The sequence below is a fragment of the Danio rerio genome, chromosome 20 (assembly GCF_052040795.2).
Source record: "Danio rerio strain M-AB ecotype USA chromosome 20, GRCz13ab, whole genome shotgun sequence".
Lineage (NCBI taxonomy): Eukaryota > Metazoa > Chordata > Actinopteri > Cypriniformes > Danionidae > Danio > Danio rerio.
Window position 1 is genome coordinate 32,410,270 of NC_141040.1, and position 17,313 is coordinate 32,427,582.

Consider the following 17,313-nt stretch of genomic DNA (forward strand, 5'->3'; position numbering starts at 1 on the left):
AAGTTTTGATCCTTTCATCACTCGAGTCCTCTATCGAGTCTGAGTCGCTCGTTCATCACAGGCCAATCATACGCGTTTAGAGCCGGAAAAAGAATTGATCCGTTCATCTCTCGAGTCCTCTATCGGGTCTGAGTCACTCGTTCATCACGGGTCAATCATACCCGTTTAGAGCCGGAAAAAGAATTGAACCGTTCATCTCTCGAGTCCTCTATTGGGTCTGAGTCACTCGTTCTTCACGGGCCAATCATACGCGTTTAGAGCCAGAAAAAGAATTAAACCGTTCATCTGTCGAGTCCTCGGGTTTGAGTCATTCTGTCACGTGATGAACGAACGATCATGGCTCCTATCGGCTTAGACTGTGCATTGTTTAAAATTATATGTGACTGTGACATTTGAAGACATGAAGAGGTGAGCTGAGCAAAGAGACAAAAATGCCTTCATAGACAAAAGAGCAGGTAAACATTGAATTATTATTTTCTCCTTCTTATAGTATTCTATTTATGACTTATTTGTCGTGCAATCAACCATTTGGGGCTAGTTGAAGATGTGTTTGGAAGCAATTCATAACCTTTCAATAATATTTTGGCAAATTGAACCAAATGAACGAAATGACTCGAAAAAAGATTCGTTCATCTTAATGAACAAGACTCAAAGATCCAAGTCAGTAAAATGATCCGAACTTCCCATCACTATCTGCTACTTTTCCCAGTGACTTTAAATATACTTTCTGTTGGCAAAAACATAACTGTACTTCCGATAAATATTTCAAAACAGCATATTCAGTGCTGCGAAAAAGCCTTCTCCCTTGCTTTAGAAAGTGAAAAAAAGTGAGGTGTGGACATTCACGAGCGATAGCCTAACTATAATTTTATTGGCTGTATTATCAAAAAGATCATAATTTTAGGGTGATGACTTAATTAAATATGATGACAGACATTCAAAGCTTAAATTTAACATCTTAATAGAAGCCTTAAATGTAAATATGATGCGATAATATGACGTCTTAAATGAGAATGGTCAGAACGAGCGCTAAAATAATTCTAGTAGTTTTAGACTTCTGGTTGTTCCAGTGTTAACATAATATTTTAATGTTAAAAATGTAATTGAAAGGCACAATATGTAAGATTTTTTCCATTACAATATCCAAAAAAAACAGTGTAACATATTTTGCTGACTTATACATTATACCAAATGTTTTGAAAAATGTTTAAAACAAGCCATTTTAAGAACTGACAGCTTCCAGCCTTATACTCCGCTTCATACTATCATGATAATAAGTTTTGAATACTCTAGCTCATTCATGAACGTGATTTCTACAAGAGTACTATAAGATGTAATAAAGAGCAAAACTCTCATGATTCCATATTCTTTTACAGTCACGACGTCATCAAACTATGCCTATGTTTGTTGTAAATACCTGCCCTCCAGCAACGAAATTTACATACTGCCCCTTTACAGGTTCATTCGAAAACAACATTATTACTATTTAGTTTTTGGTAACTTGTTTACTTAAATTTAGTGAAATCCGCAATTTTGCAACGACTTTAAATAAATAAATCATATACATGTTTCAGTAGTCAATCTGAAGCCATAACTGACTAAAAGTTTAATTTGATTATTGTGCAAGTGAATAAATCATTATTTTTATGTCTGTTTTGTTAAATGAAGTCAATCTTTTAAATATCAGGCACATTTATGAATTTAACGTCTGAATCTGGTAACAGTATTGCTTGATTTGACAGCTAAACAGACAGTATAGGACTGTCACTGAATAATGAGTTTTTGGCCTGTTGCTGTGCAAAAACATTTTGAATGGTTAATTTTACAGAAGTTGCGTTAATTTGAGATTATATGGTGATTGAGGGTGATTTTTGTACAGTTAACTATAAATGAAGAGGTGGGATGTGCTAACATGAATCAGCAATATTTATATGTGTTAACATGTTAAATGAGCTTTACATTGCATCTCGGGTTTTGTATGGTGCTTCCATCTTAAGATGCTGTCATCTAACCAAATGTTTACAACTGCCAAACATCCAGTCATTCCTAATTTTTTTTTCGTCTCACCGCAGGCATTTGGTTCATTTAAACTTTGGTTCAGTTGGCACATTACACATCCATCTAAACCTCCATTTTAAATTCCGCTTAAAATTACAGCATGATTTATGGATAACGCATCTGGTTTTACAGCAGTTGACACATAAAGCGCAAATAAAACATGTGTTGATGACTGTGTATGCAGCCTACAACTGTTATGGAGATTATAGGTTTCCACTTGTTATCTGTTAGACAATGCAATGAACTATTCAATGTAATGAGGCAGAAGAATGCATTGGGATTCTGTCTGTAGTCTTTCCACAGCATTCCTTTGCATATTGTCCGACCAAAACAGCCAATATGTAGACATATAGCTGCCAAAGTGAACAATATGCCTGCTGAGAACCGGACACAAATAGAGTCAGCGCCTTGCAACTAAAAGCTCTATAGCCACACCCTACACTTTGTGGTAAACCAGTGTTTATTGGATGTTTTTTTTATTCTGAGATCTCTCTTGCTCAATTCCTCCATTTTACCATTAGGACACTGGATGAATGCATAACTGGGACCATGTGCCTCCTATCTGTGTAACCGTACAGATTTTGTGGCATGGGCCAATAAGAGAGAATGACCTATGAAAACCTTTGACGCCAGTATTTTCAATTACAGCCCTTACTGGACCAGACCAGACCAGTTTTCTATCAGGGAGAAAAATATTATGTGGCTTCACATAAATAATAGAATGTATTAGTTTGGAAGACAGTTTACTAACTGTTGATGAGTGGGCCATAATATGTGCCAGCAGAAAATATTCTTCTCACGTTGTTAGTCAAATGAGTATGGTGATGCAATCCTACGAATAAACTACTGTAGGAGCAATAATACCCATAAACTCAATTTTTTCCATAAGGAAATAGATACACTTATAAAATACACTTGAAATATATAGCTTCTATAAATACAGCTATTAACCTAATATGACTAGTTTTGCTTTACTTTATTGGTTTTGCGTCATCATTTGATTATCATTCACATTCATGTGTGGGGTTGTAGTTTCTTCATCCTATATTTAAAGACATTAAGTACATAGTCCTGTATCAGTCTTTTTTCTGATTTTAATATACTTTAAATAAGTATTTCACCCAAAAAAACAAACATTCTATTATCATTTATTCTCTTTTTACTTGTTCCCAAACCTGTTTGAGTTTCTTTCTTCTGTTGAACACATAAGATATAATGAAGAATGCTGAAAAAGTTTAACCGCTTACTTTAATAGTATTGTTTGTTTTTTTTTTTAATTTTTTTATTTTGTTAGTGTGTAAATACAAAAAGTGTGCAACTCTGGGTGAACTATCCCTTTAAATCAGAGTTTGTTATTGGTTTAAATAATATTGCAAAAACACAAAGCATTTCTTGTGTTGTCGCATTGACTTTAATTTAGGAAATACACAAAAATCACATTAAAAAAATATTATATTTTAATATGGCTGGGCAATTAATCGAAAAGTAATCGAAATCGACATTCAGAACCTATAGACCATTTCAATTTGGTGATGTCATTGGCCCATGAACATTTCCTGCTTGTTGTCGTATTTCATAAGTGTAACAAGAGGCAATTTAATCATACCTTCACATTAAAACAGCCATCATAACATTATTTATCAATATGTAGACATTTTTGCATTCTCGGAAGCAATAGACATTAAAATTGTAAAACTGGAAATACGTAAGGACCATTGTTATTGTTTACATCCATCGAAATGGTCTAGAATCTATCTAATTTTTCCAGGTCAGTTTCTTCAATTACTTTCCCTTCCAAGTGTGGAGTATTGTGACCCCGCTATGCTAATGCTGAGGCTGATTTACACTTCTGCTGCCACTTTGCAGGCAAATCTGATTTCTGATCAAGAAAGACGATGGACTCATTCTTGAGCCTTACTTTGCACTATATTGACGATGATTGGAAGCTGCACCAGAGATGCCTTGAGACAGGATATTTTCCAAGACATAACAATTATTATTTACATTAAAATATTTGTTTACAGAATATGCAAGAAATGCACTGTTTAAAATATAATTAATATGATATACATTGATATACTTGATTTTAAAATCAAGTAATGCATAATTCATTCAGAAATCTCTCACTTGTATTATGTGAGCATATTTACTGTACAAAACCTGTCAGTGAACTCTGAGGGCAAAAAAATAAATTAAACAAATAAATAATGGTTCATTAATTATAATCGAAATGTTCAATTAATCTAGATTTTTAATTTCCCTAATTTCTAATTTAAAACAATGAAATTTGAAAAAAGAGATTATTACCATTTCACTACTTCAATCTTACCTTGCTTTTATTTCAACATTGAACTGATACATGCTTTTCTATACCTTTTTTGATTTGATTGCCCATCTCAATAATTTTAACCTTGACAAGCAGTATTAGAAGGCTGAGCCTGACCAAATTTAAGCTAAACTTTAGGTAATTTCGAATTAATTTGGAAGCCTATTCAAAGCATTCTGCTGTATTTGTTTTTGCAGGGATGGCAGCAGGTCAGATGTACACCTACCCAGCGCGTTGTTGGAGGAAGAAGAGGCGACTTCACACACCTCTTGACCCTCAGCTCCGTCTTTGTGAACTCAGACTCGGTGAGATCACCATTGCAGCTAATTGTGTCATTTTTCTCTTGCTAACATTTGCGTTGCAGCTTTTTTTTGCTTCACTTTTCCTTCTCCGTCCTTGCTTCTTTGCTCTGAGGTCATAGAGAGGCTGCAGAACCGGCCCATCTGGGTCTCGTTATGCTTCTCTGTGTCTGTGTGCCCTGATCGGGCCCCTTTAATCATTTGGCCATGCAGCATTAGAATGTAGGTCTGATGGGGGGCTGTAGAAGGGCTTGAGGAACTTGATAAAGGCGAATAAAGGCCTGTCTGTGTCAACAAGAGGGCCACTCTATTATTTTCTTAGCTGTCCCTGGCAACACTATAGCAGTAAAGCAATATAAGAACCTCTGACCTTCAATTGGACCTCAGCCAGCACGAGTTCAACAAAAACATGTGAATAAAAGTGATTTAAGCCTCAAGGAGAGTGGTTTCCAGTAATGCAGATATCAGGAGAAAACAAAATAAAAAAACACCTTGAGTAGCATGAATGTTCTCCTGACAAATTCAGACCGTTCAGTAGAGGTGGGCGGTATGACCAAAATTCTTTTCCATGGTGATTAATTTGATTTCATGCTAATATATTTCAGGATATAGTCATTTAAATAGGTAGTTATACTAGAAAAATCAACAAAAAAAGGATTGTAATAACTTAAATACATCAGAAATTACCTTTTATTATTTTATTTGGACCCTGTTGAATATAAAAGGGACGCGCAATTGGATTTTTGTCAACATTTTCCAACTCTTTTTTTTGGGTGAGCTGATGGTGTCTTGAGCTCTTGAAAGCAGCAGGACTGTGGGTGCACAAGCATAGCTTTTTGTCCAGTCTATTTCAAAGAGAACCGATAAAAGCAGTTGCGTTTCCTTTTGGCACTGTTGCTTCGCGCAAGTAAAAGGGAGCGCGCATGCTTTTGAACAGTCGGGCACATCATCATCCTCTCATCCGGTAATCACCTGCTTTATTTTGCTCCTGTGAACAATTAGTTTTGTCAGTCTTGCTGCTTCTTGATTCTAAGATCACATTTGCACGCATATTAGGCCATGCTTATTGTCAAACCTTGCTTTTAAAAAAATACTTTTGAGAAGTGTTCATTTACAGAGTCAGATTTGGGATATTTATTCCCCATACGTGTTAGCTTCTCACAAAAAAATGAAAATCAGACTTATGATTTTACACTCAATGCTTTGTTCCTAGATAGAAGTTTTTTTTTTTATTCAACATCCTCTAAATAAATAGTGCAGATTCTGATTTAAGCTCTGTATGATGGGTGTCACAGTCAAAAAGTCGATCCTTTTTTCATATATTACAACCAATATATCCAACAAATTCCAAAAGTTTATTAAAGACACAAACCCCTCACTGCACATCAACTACACCTTCAGCAAACCTCCTAAAGGCTAATTTATACTTTTGTGTCAAACACATACGTATGGTCTGGCACAGCCTTCGCGCAGTCGCATAGCCTTTGCCATGGCTGACACACCTCTCAAAAAATGTAACCACACGTCGCAACGACGCGTAGCGCAAGCTCTGTGATTGGTCAGCTTGGGCGGTGCTGAGAGCCACAAGCCCAATGGAGCAAGTGTTTACAAGTGTCAAGTCTCGTAAAGGAGCTCCAGATGGAAACTTTTGTTTTGTGTTTACCTTTATGATTAAAGTTGTTGCATGTCCCCCGGTTCCTACCTCTGAATGATTTTTAAAGTTCTAAATGTAAATGTAATCTAAATGTTTCCATTTATTTAATGGCAAGATTAGCCACCCTTTACTTCATTAGTCTTGATTGTCACATAATCATTCAAAAATAATCCTAATATACTTGATTAGATTTAGTTGTATCGTTTAATATTTAACTTTTTTTTTTACATTTCTTTAGTAACATTTGCTCAATATAGAGCATCTTTAAGGAAAGGACAAAAAAAAAAAACTTTCTGACTCCAAACTTGTGTGTAGTTTGTGCAGTTGTCAAGACTAACACTTTCAATATGTAAATGCCCAAGAAAAGTGATACACTACATCCCATGTTGCACAGGCTGATGTAAATCAAACAGGTTTGGAACAAACATGGGAAAAGTAAATAATGACATAATTCTCATTTTTGAATGACCTATCTGTTTAAGTTATGTGTTTTCCAGAGTCCTGGAATTGTAATATTTACACTATAGCCAGGCATAATTCTGGTCTGTTACAGCAGGACATCTTTCCTACGTTTCCTGCCTGAAAAGTGTTTGCGTTGTACATTTCTGGGTGCTCAGCCACTGTAAACAGGTTTGGTGTCCAGTATCCCATCCAAGTCTGGTTTGTAACGACAAGCAACCAAGCAAGCAAGTGTGATTCCAACGTAAATCTTGACATTCAGCCTTTTTCTCCACAGCAAATGTGGCATGTAGAACAGTCTCTAATTCAATAAAGTGATTCAATCAGGCTATTTTGTCTGCTACATAATCAAGCAACTACGACAACACCAAACAGCTGCATTTCTGGAAACCGATATATTCATTATGCTCTACAATAGCCATTTAAAACGGACTTCTTGCTAAATTCTTAATTAAAAGCAGTGCCGACTCTTTCCAGTCAGTGCCAATGTCATGATTTAATGGCATGCATAAATATTGCAGTGCTGTATTATACTGCGATGATTAAGACCTTATGATTTGTGTCTGTAGACATCAAGCTCCCTTAGCCTGTTGTTCGTGATTGGCGTCTGCAAACGGGGGATGGGTGACTGCAATCAGCCCCTGACTGGCAGTCTGCGCTATTTTCAGCTCCACTCCCAGGGGAAGAGTGTGTCTCGACTCAATCAGACACAAAGAGAATAAAGACAAGGACAGAGATTCATGCAAACATTTTCAATCGTGTAACAACACATTTGGGAGGTTAAAAGAAATGAGTAAACAAATGTAACTGCAAACACATTATATGGCCACACTGCTGGTAAGAGCACTTCAACTCCAAAGATGCATATTATTGAAAGGAATTCAAATGTGGTGACGGATCGAAGGGATCGAAGGGTGTGTTTCAGTATACTTCCTTGTTCACTAGTAAGTGTACTTTTTTTCTATAGTCAGCCATTTTAAAACTGTCTACATTGATTCAAAACAGTTTCACTGAAACATTCCCAGACTGCACTGCATCAACAACTAAAGGATGGAGATATATACACTCACTGGCCACTTTATAAGGTACACCTTACTAGTACAGAGTTGGACCTTTTTTTGCCTTCAGAACTGCCTTAACCCTTCATGGCATATATTCAACAAGGTACTGAAAATATTCCTCAGAGATTTTGGTCCATATTAACATGATAGCATCACGATGTTGCTGCAGATTTATGCTGCAGGCTATACATCCATGATACGAATCTCCTGTTCAACCTTATTCCAAAGGTGCTCTTTTGGATTGAGATCTGGTGATTGTGGATGCCATTTAAGTACAGTGAACTCATTGTCATGTCCAAGAAACCAGTCTGAGATGATTCACGCTTTATGACATGGCATGTTGTCCTGCTGGAAGTAGCCATCAGAAGATGGGTACACTGTGGTCATAAAGGGATGGACATGGTCATCAACAATACTTACGTAGGCTCTGACAAGATGCTAATTGGCCCAAAGTGTGCCAAGAAAATTCACTATTACACCCCACACTATTACAGCACAACCAGCCTGAACCGTGTACACAAGGCAGGATGGATCCATGCTTTCATATTGTTGACGCCAAATTCTGACCCTACCATCTGAATGTTACAGCAGAAATCAAGACTCATCAGACCAGGCAACGTTATCTTAATCTATTACTGTCCAGTTTTGGCCTGTGCGAATTGTAGCCTCAGTTTCCTGTTCTTAGCTGACAGGAGTGGCACATGGTGTGGTCTTCTGCTGCTGTAGCCCATGAAGGGGTAGTGGTGTCCCAATTCTCTTTAGCTTGAAGGCGTAGGGCTAAGGGCAAGGGGTATACACCCCTTCTAAGGGGTAGGAAAAATTTCCCAGAATATACTAGCCACAGCTGCACCCGGAAGTAAGGAGATCCACTAATTAGAATTTTTTGTCATTATTACGAATCTTTTATAACAAACAAACAAGTTTTAATATATTCATAACCGCGCTCGTGTTTTACCATCATGCTTTAAAAAAAAAAAACGCTAAAATAAAAACCGATAAATTTCGTGATCTATTCGCAATCTATAATCCCTAAAAATAACTCCTGTACAGCTGTCCCACAACATTCTGACACTCGATAACACTGGAATACCCTGTCAGAAAAGTCTAGTGGCTGAGAATGAGCTTTTTACAGTGTCTGCTATAATGTTCATGTTGTTTTTGGTGTGTTTACATTTATTAATATGGCCACTGTGAAAATCCACAGTACAGTTATGATCTTATTGCCACATTAGATCGTTATGATGACATGATATATGCCTTCAGTGATTTCCTGAAGATAAATACCAAAAAAATGAAACAACTGGAATCACTACAGTAGTCACTATCATCTGATCTCATATGAAGCAAGAGATCGCGAGGACATATGATGACATGTGCAGGTGCTGTAGTGCTGTCCCAATTCTTAGGGGTAAATTTTTAAGCCCTTCCCCTTAACCCTCGGTTGTAAAAAATAAAATTAGGATTGGGCCTTACTGTTGCCCTTCTATCAGCTGGAACCAGTATGGCCATTCTCCTCTGACCTCTGGCATCAATAAGGTATTTTTGCCCACAGAACTGCCACTCATCGGATATTTTTTTCAGACCATTGTCTATAAACCATAGAGGTGGTGGTCCATAAAAATCCCAATGGATCAGCAGTTTCTGAAATGCTCAGACCAGCCCGTCTGGCACCAACAAGCACGCCACGTTTAAAGTACCATGTGATTGGCTGATTAAAAATTTGCGTTATGAGCAGTTGGACAGTTATACCTGAAAAAGTGGCCAGTGAGTGTACATACCCTGTATTTATATTCGTTTGTCTGAAATAATTTTTCTAAATCTCTCAGGTCATCAGAAGACAAGTGCAAAAGTAAAGATTCAAGATTTGTCTTTAAAATTCTTTTCCGTGTGCTTGTTTGGCATTGTTGCAAACATACAAAAAAGGGTATTTTACTCTATACTTTAAATATTTGCCATTTGTTTTATTCAGCAAAGATTTGTTGATGTTAAAAAAATGGAACCTTACTGTACGTAGTTAATGAACAACAGACCTATAAATAGTCTCAGAATCTATGTCGCAAACCAGATTAACATGTGAAAATGTAGGTTTGAAAATAAATCCCTTATTAATTTTTCAAACGTTTGGTGCTGTGATGAACAACCACTGCCAATACAACACTCTTGAGTATAAAAAGCACTCTTAAAGTTTTAAAAACAAACATTCTGCATGTTCATTATCAAAATATATTAAACTATTGAATATCTGCTTATGTCTAACAATTATATTTTATGCCAAGCTGTAATTATTAAATATGCACATAATCTGTTCTGCTTGAAATTGTCTGTATTTCATAAGGACACTGTACATTTTTTTTTTTTTACCAGCTGTGTAAATCCAGTAAGTAGATTCATAATGCACATACTCTAGTGTTGGTAAACTTGACCTTGCAGTTGTGTCATGAGTGGATCTGTCATGTGTGACCCAATGTTTAATGGATGCAAGTCCTTGTTTGTGCTCTATAGCATGAGACAACGTTCTACATCATAAAAACTAGGGAGTGAAATGGAACACATCCTAAGATTATTTGCCTTGTGCCTTTCCCCTCATATACAGTATACACACATATCCTATATTTCATCTTTAGCACCTGGAGCTTTTCACCTTTAATGAGGCTTGAAAAGCTAGCCATCCTGTACAAACATATTGATGGCTGCTGCGTCCAAGAGAGAGCTACCTAAACTGATTCTGGCAAATACACACATATATATATATGCAGAGTAAATTTGCCTTTAAAAAAGTCCTTTCAGAGGTTTAATTTAACAGGCACAACTGTACTTTCTATTTAAACATCCAAAATATGAAATTCATTTACCTTTTTACAAAGTATATTATGGTCCAGATTTACTAAACATTGTACATGAGTCTAATTCCTAAACAGTGCAGATAGGCCTGGAAATTTTTGCAGATAATTTACAGACAAATTAAAGAACACAGATGTAACATCTCATTTACATATCGACCAATGCACAATCAGTGCATCGCAAATTAGCATAGTGGCAAATAAGCAAAACGTGTCCAGGCTTCTCTTACTGCAAGTTAATCGATAACGAATATGAATGGATGGTAATTTTGTTCTATGGCAAATAAAGATACCATGGCTTGGCAAACAGTGTGTTCGGATGTTCCTCTGGCATTTCAAATAAATTTATAAGTGTGGAAAAAATACACTACATGCTCTCTGTTCTTCTGCAGTGCCTCTTCTTGGCAACAATAATTTCAAGCACTACATTTAAGACATGCTTTTTATCTGTTAAATAATGCCCGTAATTCGAGGAGCACAAATTTTAGCTAATTGTTTTGCATACTTATTTAAATACTTACTTGCCATACAATTTCTATCTGATCAGGAAACTCCTACAAATGCATAAGCAATAAGGTCAGGTTTAACCGTATCAGCACTTTTCTTAAACGGTTTGCACTGGAGCAAGCTGTTTGTAAATCTAGCCCTTTAAGTTTTCTCTTTTTACCTCACTTTTTGTATGCAAATCATGTATTTTGTAAGCATAGCATTTTATTATACTACAAAATAACGCTAATTTAAGCATTTTAGGAAATGCTCTTAGTGTTTTGGAATAGAGGTGCACCATACTGGAAAGATATGTTACATGCGATATTGTTGTTAGGTATTGTGATATCGAGATTAACATATCACTAGATAAAAAATGCTATTTTTATTAGCTATGCTTTAGTAAAATATATATAATTATATTTTAGGGGTTTTCACCTTTATTATGACATTGGACAGTGGAGATTTCAGACAGGAGACCATTGGGAGCAGAGAGAAGGGAAGGATTGGCAAATAACCTTGAGTTGGGAATTGAACTGAGGTTGCCGTGAGCACTTCTGTGTTCGACCTGTATGTCGACGCACAGTACCACCAGGCTATTGGCATTGACTTTTAAATTAATTATTTATTTAATTTTATTTTAATGCAAACATTTAGTGTTTAAAACACTATATATGAGTGAAAACCTTAGCAAATTTTCTGACTCTCACTGGCTGTTGTCATTTTCACCATTAGTGTTTATTTTCGGTACTGGCTTCACTTTTGAGCCACTCCAGCCAATAGCATGGTGGGGATAAAAATAGTAAAAACCACATCTGCTCGGTCAAATTGAGATAAACAACCAATGCATAAAATAAATGTATGCATAACAAAAACACAAATCTGCAGTACATTTATACTATTATAATGTGATAATGATAATTTTATGATATATTGTGCAGCCCTATTTTGGACCCAACTGTTCATGGAGGACAGGTTGAAATTAGCAGAGGTTTTGATTTTCCTCCTTTCTCTGTCTGTCTTTAGAGGCTGAGCTGATGGCCAAGAGAGAAGCCCCGCAGACAGAGGCCACGGCCCTTGAAGCACTGCTACGAGGAGACGGGATCTTGGACAAGAGGAACAATAACGCTAAAGAGGAAGAGACACTTCTGGAAATTCAGGTAGCACATTGAGATTTGTAATACACCATAGTCTGCATGCCTTCCAGTCAGACTGCTGTTCTTTTATATTCCACAGCTGTCTGTAAACACTGATGTCAGTTCCTGTCAAAACACTTTGTGCATTACAGGACTTGGATTACATTCAGCTCTAGATATTTAAACTTCTATCAGTGATTTATTGCTGCTTCTCTTAGACCACATCTTTACTCATTCAGACATAGCAAATTTGCTAATTCAAAATTGCTTTTTCATTTACGCTTTTGAAAAGTTTAGCAAACAGACAACACCACTTTCTATTCTCAAAGATTAAGGACATTATAAGTGGAAATAAATAGCTTTTATATTTAAAATGATAAAATTAATTATCAATTTTATCATTATGTCCAATTAAACTAAAATGAATATAATTCATATCAATTTTACTGATAATAATATAATTAAGAAAGTGATTGAAGACATTGTAGAACCATTAACCTATATTTGTCATAGATCTTTCCAATCTGGTAAATTTCCAAATAAAAGGAAAATTTCTAAGATAATTCCACTTTATAAATCTGGAGATAAACTATATTACAAATTAGGCTAGTTTCTATACTATCTCGGTTTTCACAAATTTTGGAAAAACTCTTTGTTAACAGACTTAATAATTTCATAGAAGCGCATACCATTTTAGCTGATGAGCAATATGGTTTCAGGAAAAATTGATTAACATCTCTAGCATTAACTTATTGAGGAAATTAATACTAAGAGAGACAAAAAGGAGAAGGTAGTTGGATTTTTTTTATCTTAAGAAGGCATTTGATACAATAAATCATAATAAATTAGTAAATAACTTAGAAAGGTATGGAATTTGAGGAGTAGCCTTGGATTGGATAAGCAGTTATTTGAAAAAATAGGCAACAGTTAGTTGAAATTTGCAACCATAAATCTTCATATCTAAATGTAAATTGTGGCATACTACGAAAATCAGTTTGAGGTCCAATATTGTTTATTGTTTATTAATTTACATTAATGATATGTGTAAGATATCAGAGTTAAGTAAGCTTTTTTTGCGGAGGATACAAGTATCTTTTGTTCTGAGGATGATTTACCAAAACTTGTGGAGTTAATTAAAACAGAAATTTATTAATTGAAATTGTGGTTTGACATAAACATTACGTTGTCATTAAATTAAAACAAAGGCTTTGTGATGTGGGAAAATAAAAATGAATCATTATATAGATTTAAAAATTAATAATGAAGTTATAAAAAGAGTATTCTATTGGTGTTGTATTGCATCATAACATTAGTTGGAAACAGCAAATAAATAAGGTGGAATCAAAATTGGTAAAAGCTATAGCAATAGTGTATGAAGCAAGATTATCCTGGGCAATAATTCATTGTATGTATTACATAAACCTATATTGCCATACTGTATATGAGTTACTGTGTTGAAATTTGTAGGATCTAATTTACGATCCTTATTTACAAAACAAATTTACAAAACAAATCCTTATTTACAAAACTTATTTACTCCTCAAATACTATATATATATATATATATATATATATATATATATATATATATATATATATATATATATATATATAGTATTTGAGGAGTAAATAAGTTTTATTTACTCCTCACTTTATATATATATATATATTTGTTTTAATTTTTTTTTATTGAAGATTTAAGTTCAATGCCTTGGTTAAATTTAAAATAGCACAATTTATGTTTCAATCTAGGAATAAATTACTTTCGAAATGCATAAAACTGTTTTTTGAAGAAAGACAAGGGGGATATATTCTGAGAGAAGAACAAAATCTTAGGAGGTTGAAAATTGTATATGTCTGTATGTGGTGTGAAATTATGGAACAGTCTGGAACAGATTTTCAAACAATGTCCGTATATTAATCAATTTAAAAAGTTGTATAAATATTAGGGATGTAACGGTATCAGAATTTCACGGTACGGTATTTATTGAATCATTTACAGGAAAAAACAAAACTTATGAAAATACTCCAAAAAAGTGCCAAAAGTGTCAATGACATACAAATTAGCCATCTATCTGTAAGCTTTGAAACAGGAATTTCAATTTTAATAACAAAAAATTATTAAACCATGTAAAAAAATAAAGTTTCAATTTAGTATTGTTGAAAACTCATGACATTCAACATTTAATCACACTCAGCCCATCTACACAGATGAGAGCTCTGCTAGTCGGACTTCTCATCAAGCATCTCCCGCTGGATCTAATCTCACTATATTTATTAAACGGGATATTTCATTTATCTTGTTGTCTTTATCTAACGACATATTCCCTGACTTTGGTCATTGGAATCTATTACTTGTTCTCAGGTAACGTGTTTTGGCAGAGCGCAAAGATAAGTTAATGATTAATGTAACCACGTACATTCTGTATATTGACTGATCGCTTCCCTTTATTTCCTATAATGTATAAACTTATTGTATGTTATACTTTTAAAATGGCCATTATCGATTCTTAAAACTGATACTCAGCAAAAGAGAGGCTGTGTTTCGTATTTTCACTGAAATTGAAAGGAGGCAGTTGTTATCGGCTCCGTTTTGTTATAAATATCCACACAGTGAAGATGACGCTCATCTTATGCAGCACGACGCCTCAACATGTCTGCTGTCTAAGTTGCTAATATTAAAATGAAAATAGGCAGTTCCTTAAATCATGTTTACATTTTATTGTTGAGAAAGTGAAACAACGTAGCCAGGATGATGTGAATGAAGTTATAAAGTACACTGTTCCCTTTGAAGATTTACCCGTGTCCTCGGTATAGTCTGTTTTCCATATCAAACTGAGAAGAAGAGACTGCAGCCTTGATCAAACTTGCGAAGTCTGAACTTACACGGAGAGAATGCAGGACTGAACTGTGCGTGTTAGGCTACTTAATATTCAGGAAAAGCCCCAATCAGAGAGGCAAACGTCTGCAGCCTCGCCTCCGTTTTCAGATGTCTCCGTTTTCCATCATCCACACTGAGACGGAGCAGCAGCGTTTCAGAATGAAAACGGCCTCTCCAGCGTTTTCGAAACGCTCCGTTTTCGGCGCTTGAGAACTCCAATGTAGTGTGGACGGTTGGCGTAACCGTAGCAAAACTTATGCGTTTTCAAACTAAAACGCATTAGTGTAAACGGGGCCTTAGAGTTTTCCAGCTCTTTTCATCCCCGCTTCTAGCAGCACACTCCATTTCCGCATTACTGGATCTGTAGCGACAACAGACCGCAAGGGATGATGGTCAAGCATGGGCTGATGGGAATAGTAGTTTTCGCTACCTCCCGTTCGCTTCATTCGCCTGAGCAAATTTTCTCAGAAGACCTATAGTTTTACAGAGTCATGCGACTTCGGTAATATCGAAAAAAATTAATATTGCGGTATGACGGTATTTACAATACCGTTACATCCCTAATAAATATACATTATTAAAATAATATAATGATGAATAGAGGTATTTGAAAAAGAATAAACTGAGAAAGGTATGATAAAATGTCAATAGCCGTTTGCAATATTATGTATTTTTGGGGTCTATGTTATAAAACGTAAATGTACAAATGGAATCAAACATTGAAATATGTCAAAGATGCCAAAATGATAAAATTTGTTTTATGTAAAGCTTATATGTCTCATGTAAAAAGAAGAGATAAGTAAAAAAAGAAATAAGTTAAAGTAATAAACAAATGATGTGTGTATTAATGGGTTGGGGAAAATAATAAGCTTGTGCTTCATCCCGCTCCGTATTTTGTTTAAAGAAGTGTTTTGTTTATGATTTTTCTGTTCTAAATAAATAGGTAAAATCAAATAAAACTCTCCAGAAGATGAAAATGTATATGTAATATTTAGTGAATAATAACAGGTATAGTAATAGGTATAAAATATTTTGTTTTTAATATATTGATAACTGGCAAATAACTAAATAACAGGTTAATTACTGCTAAAAGACATTGGTAATGACAAACTAATAAGGATTGATGACTGATTTTGCTGTTTTGTGAAAAAAAATTCTGTAATCAGTGTAATCAAGTTTTATCACCATAGAAAGCTTCTTCGCTAGCTGCTCTACTGTATTTTACAGACAGATATGCTTTAGAGAAGTTTGAGGCGATGGCACAGAGCATTATAAGATGCGGTCTATCATCAATCAGTGATATCCACCATTCACTGTCGTTATAAGACTCAATCCATCATCCGAGACCCCATCCACCCCAGCCGCAAGCTGTTTTCTTTCCTACCTTCTGGCAAACAATACCGCAGTATGAGGGCAAGACCACTAGACTCCACAGAAAACAAACTGCAGGATGTCTTCTACGTTGTGCACTTCACTGATATGTATCTACTCATTAGCACACTAGTAATAGTTCCCAAATATCATTAATATCAAGTGTCACCTTGTCTTCGTAAAAAAGTTTAATTAACAAATTAATATTAGGTTACATTTTAACCCTTTATATGGTACTCATTGAATTACTCATTGGGAAAAACCAGGAGTACTTCTGGGATGTTATTACAAGATTTTAAAACTTTTATGACTTTGAAAAAAAAAATTATTATTGTAACCAATATCAATGAATTTCCCACATGTTGTTCTTCCAAAAAAGGGTTAGGCCCAGTTTTGTCTGTTCTTTTGCCTTCCACATAAACAAAACACTGTTTTGTTTCAGACCAATATGTGTAGGTTGTGTCTCTGATTAAATTATCATCTTTAAACAATATGTTTTTAATAAGTCGACTGAATCAATAATTCATCACGAATATAACCAGCTAGTTGGTTTTGTTATGGAATCAATTGGTATTTTTGACTAAAAGAATTACTCATTTTGGTGTTTTGTTCCTGAATGAATCAGTTCATTTGAACAATCTGTAAAACGTATATACTGTATCAGCAATTCACTCATTAAAGTGAATTATTCGCTCACCTTGCTAAATGAGCACATTTTCTATCTTTCTATCTTCTAGACCTC

General features: G+C 35.0%; 2 protein-coding genes across 5 annotated transcripts in view; both read left to right on the forward strand.

Moving 5' to 3' along the window:
• LOC147839360 (uncharacterized) overlaps positions 1-17,313 on the forward strand; it is a 963,858-nt gene that overhangs the window by 64,054 nt on the left and 882,491 nt on the right. The window lies entirely within an intron of this gene.
• The window catches only part of dpf3 (double PHD fingers 3), a 74,113-nt gene that overhangs the window by 23,058 nt on the left and 33,742 nt on the right, over positions 1-17,313 (forward strand). For all 4 annotated transcript variants that reach the window (XM_087297411.1, XM_087297412.1, XM_087297413.1 and 1 more), the window contains exons 3-4: positions 4,582-4,689; positions 12,210-12,343. In XM_087297411.1, the coding sequence (XP_087153537.1) occupies positions 4,582-4,689; positions 12,210-12,343 (242 nt within the window). The remainder of the gene's footprint in view (positions 1-4,581; positions 4,690-12,209; positions 12,344-17,313) is intronic.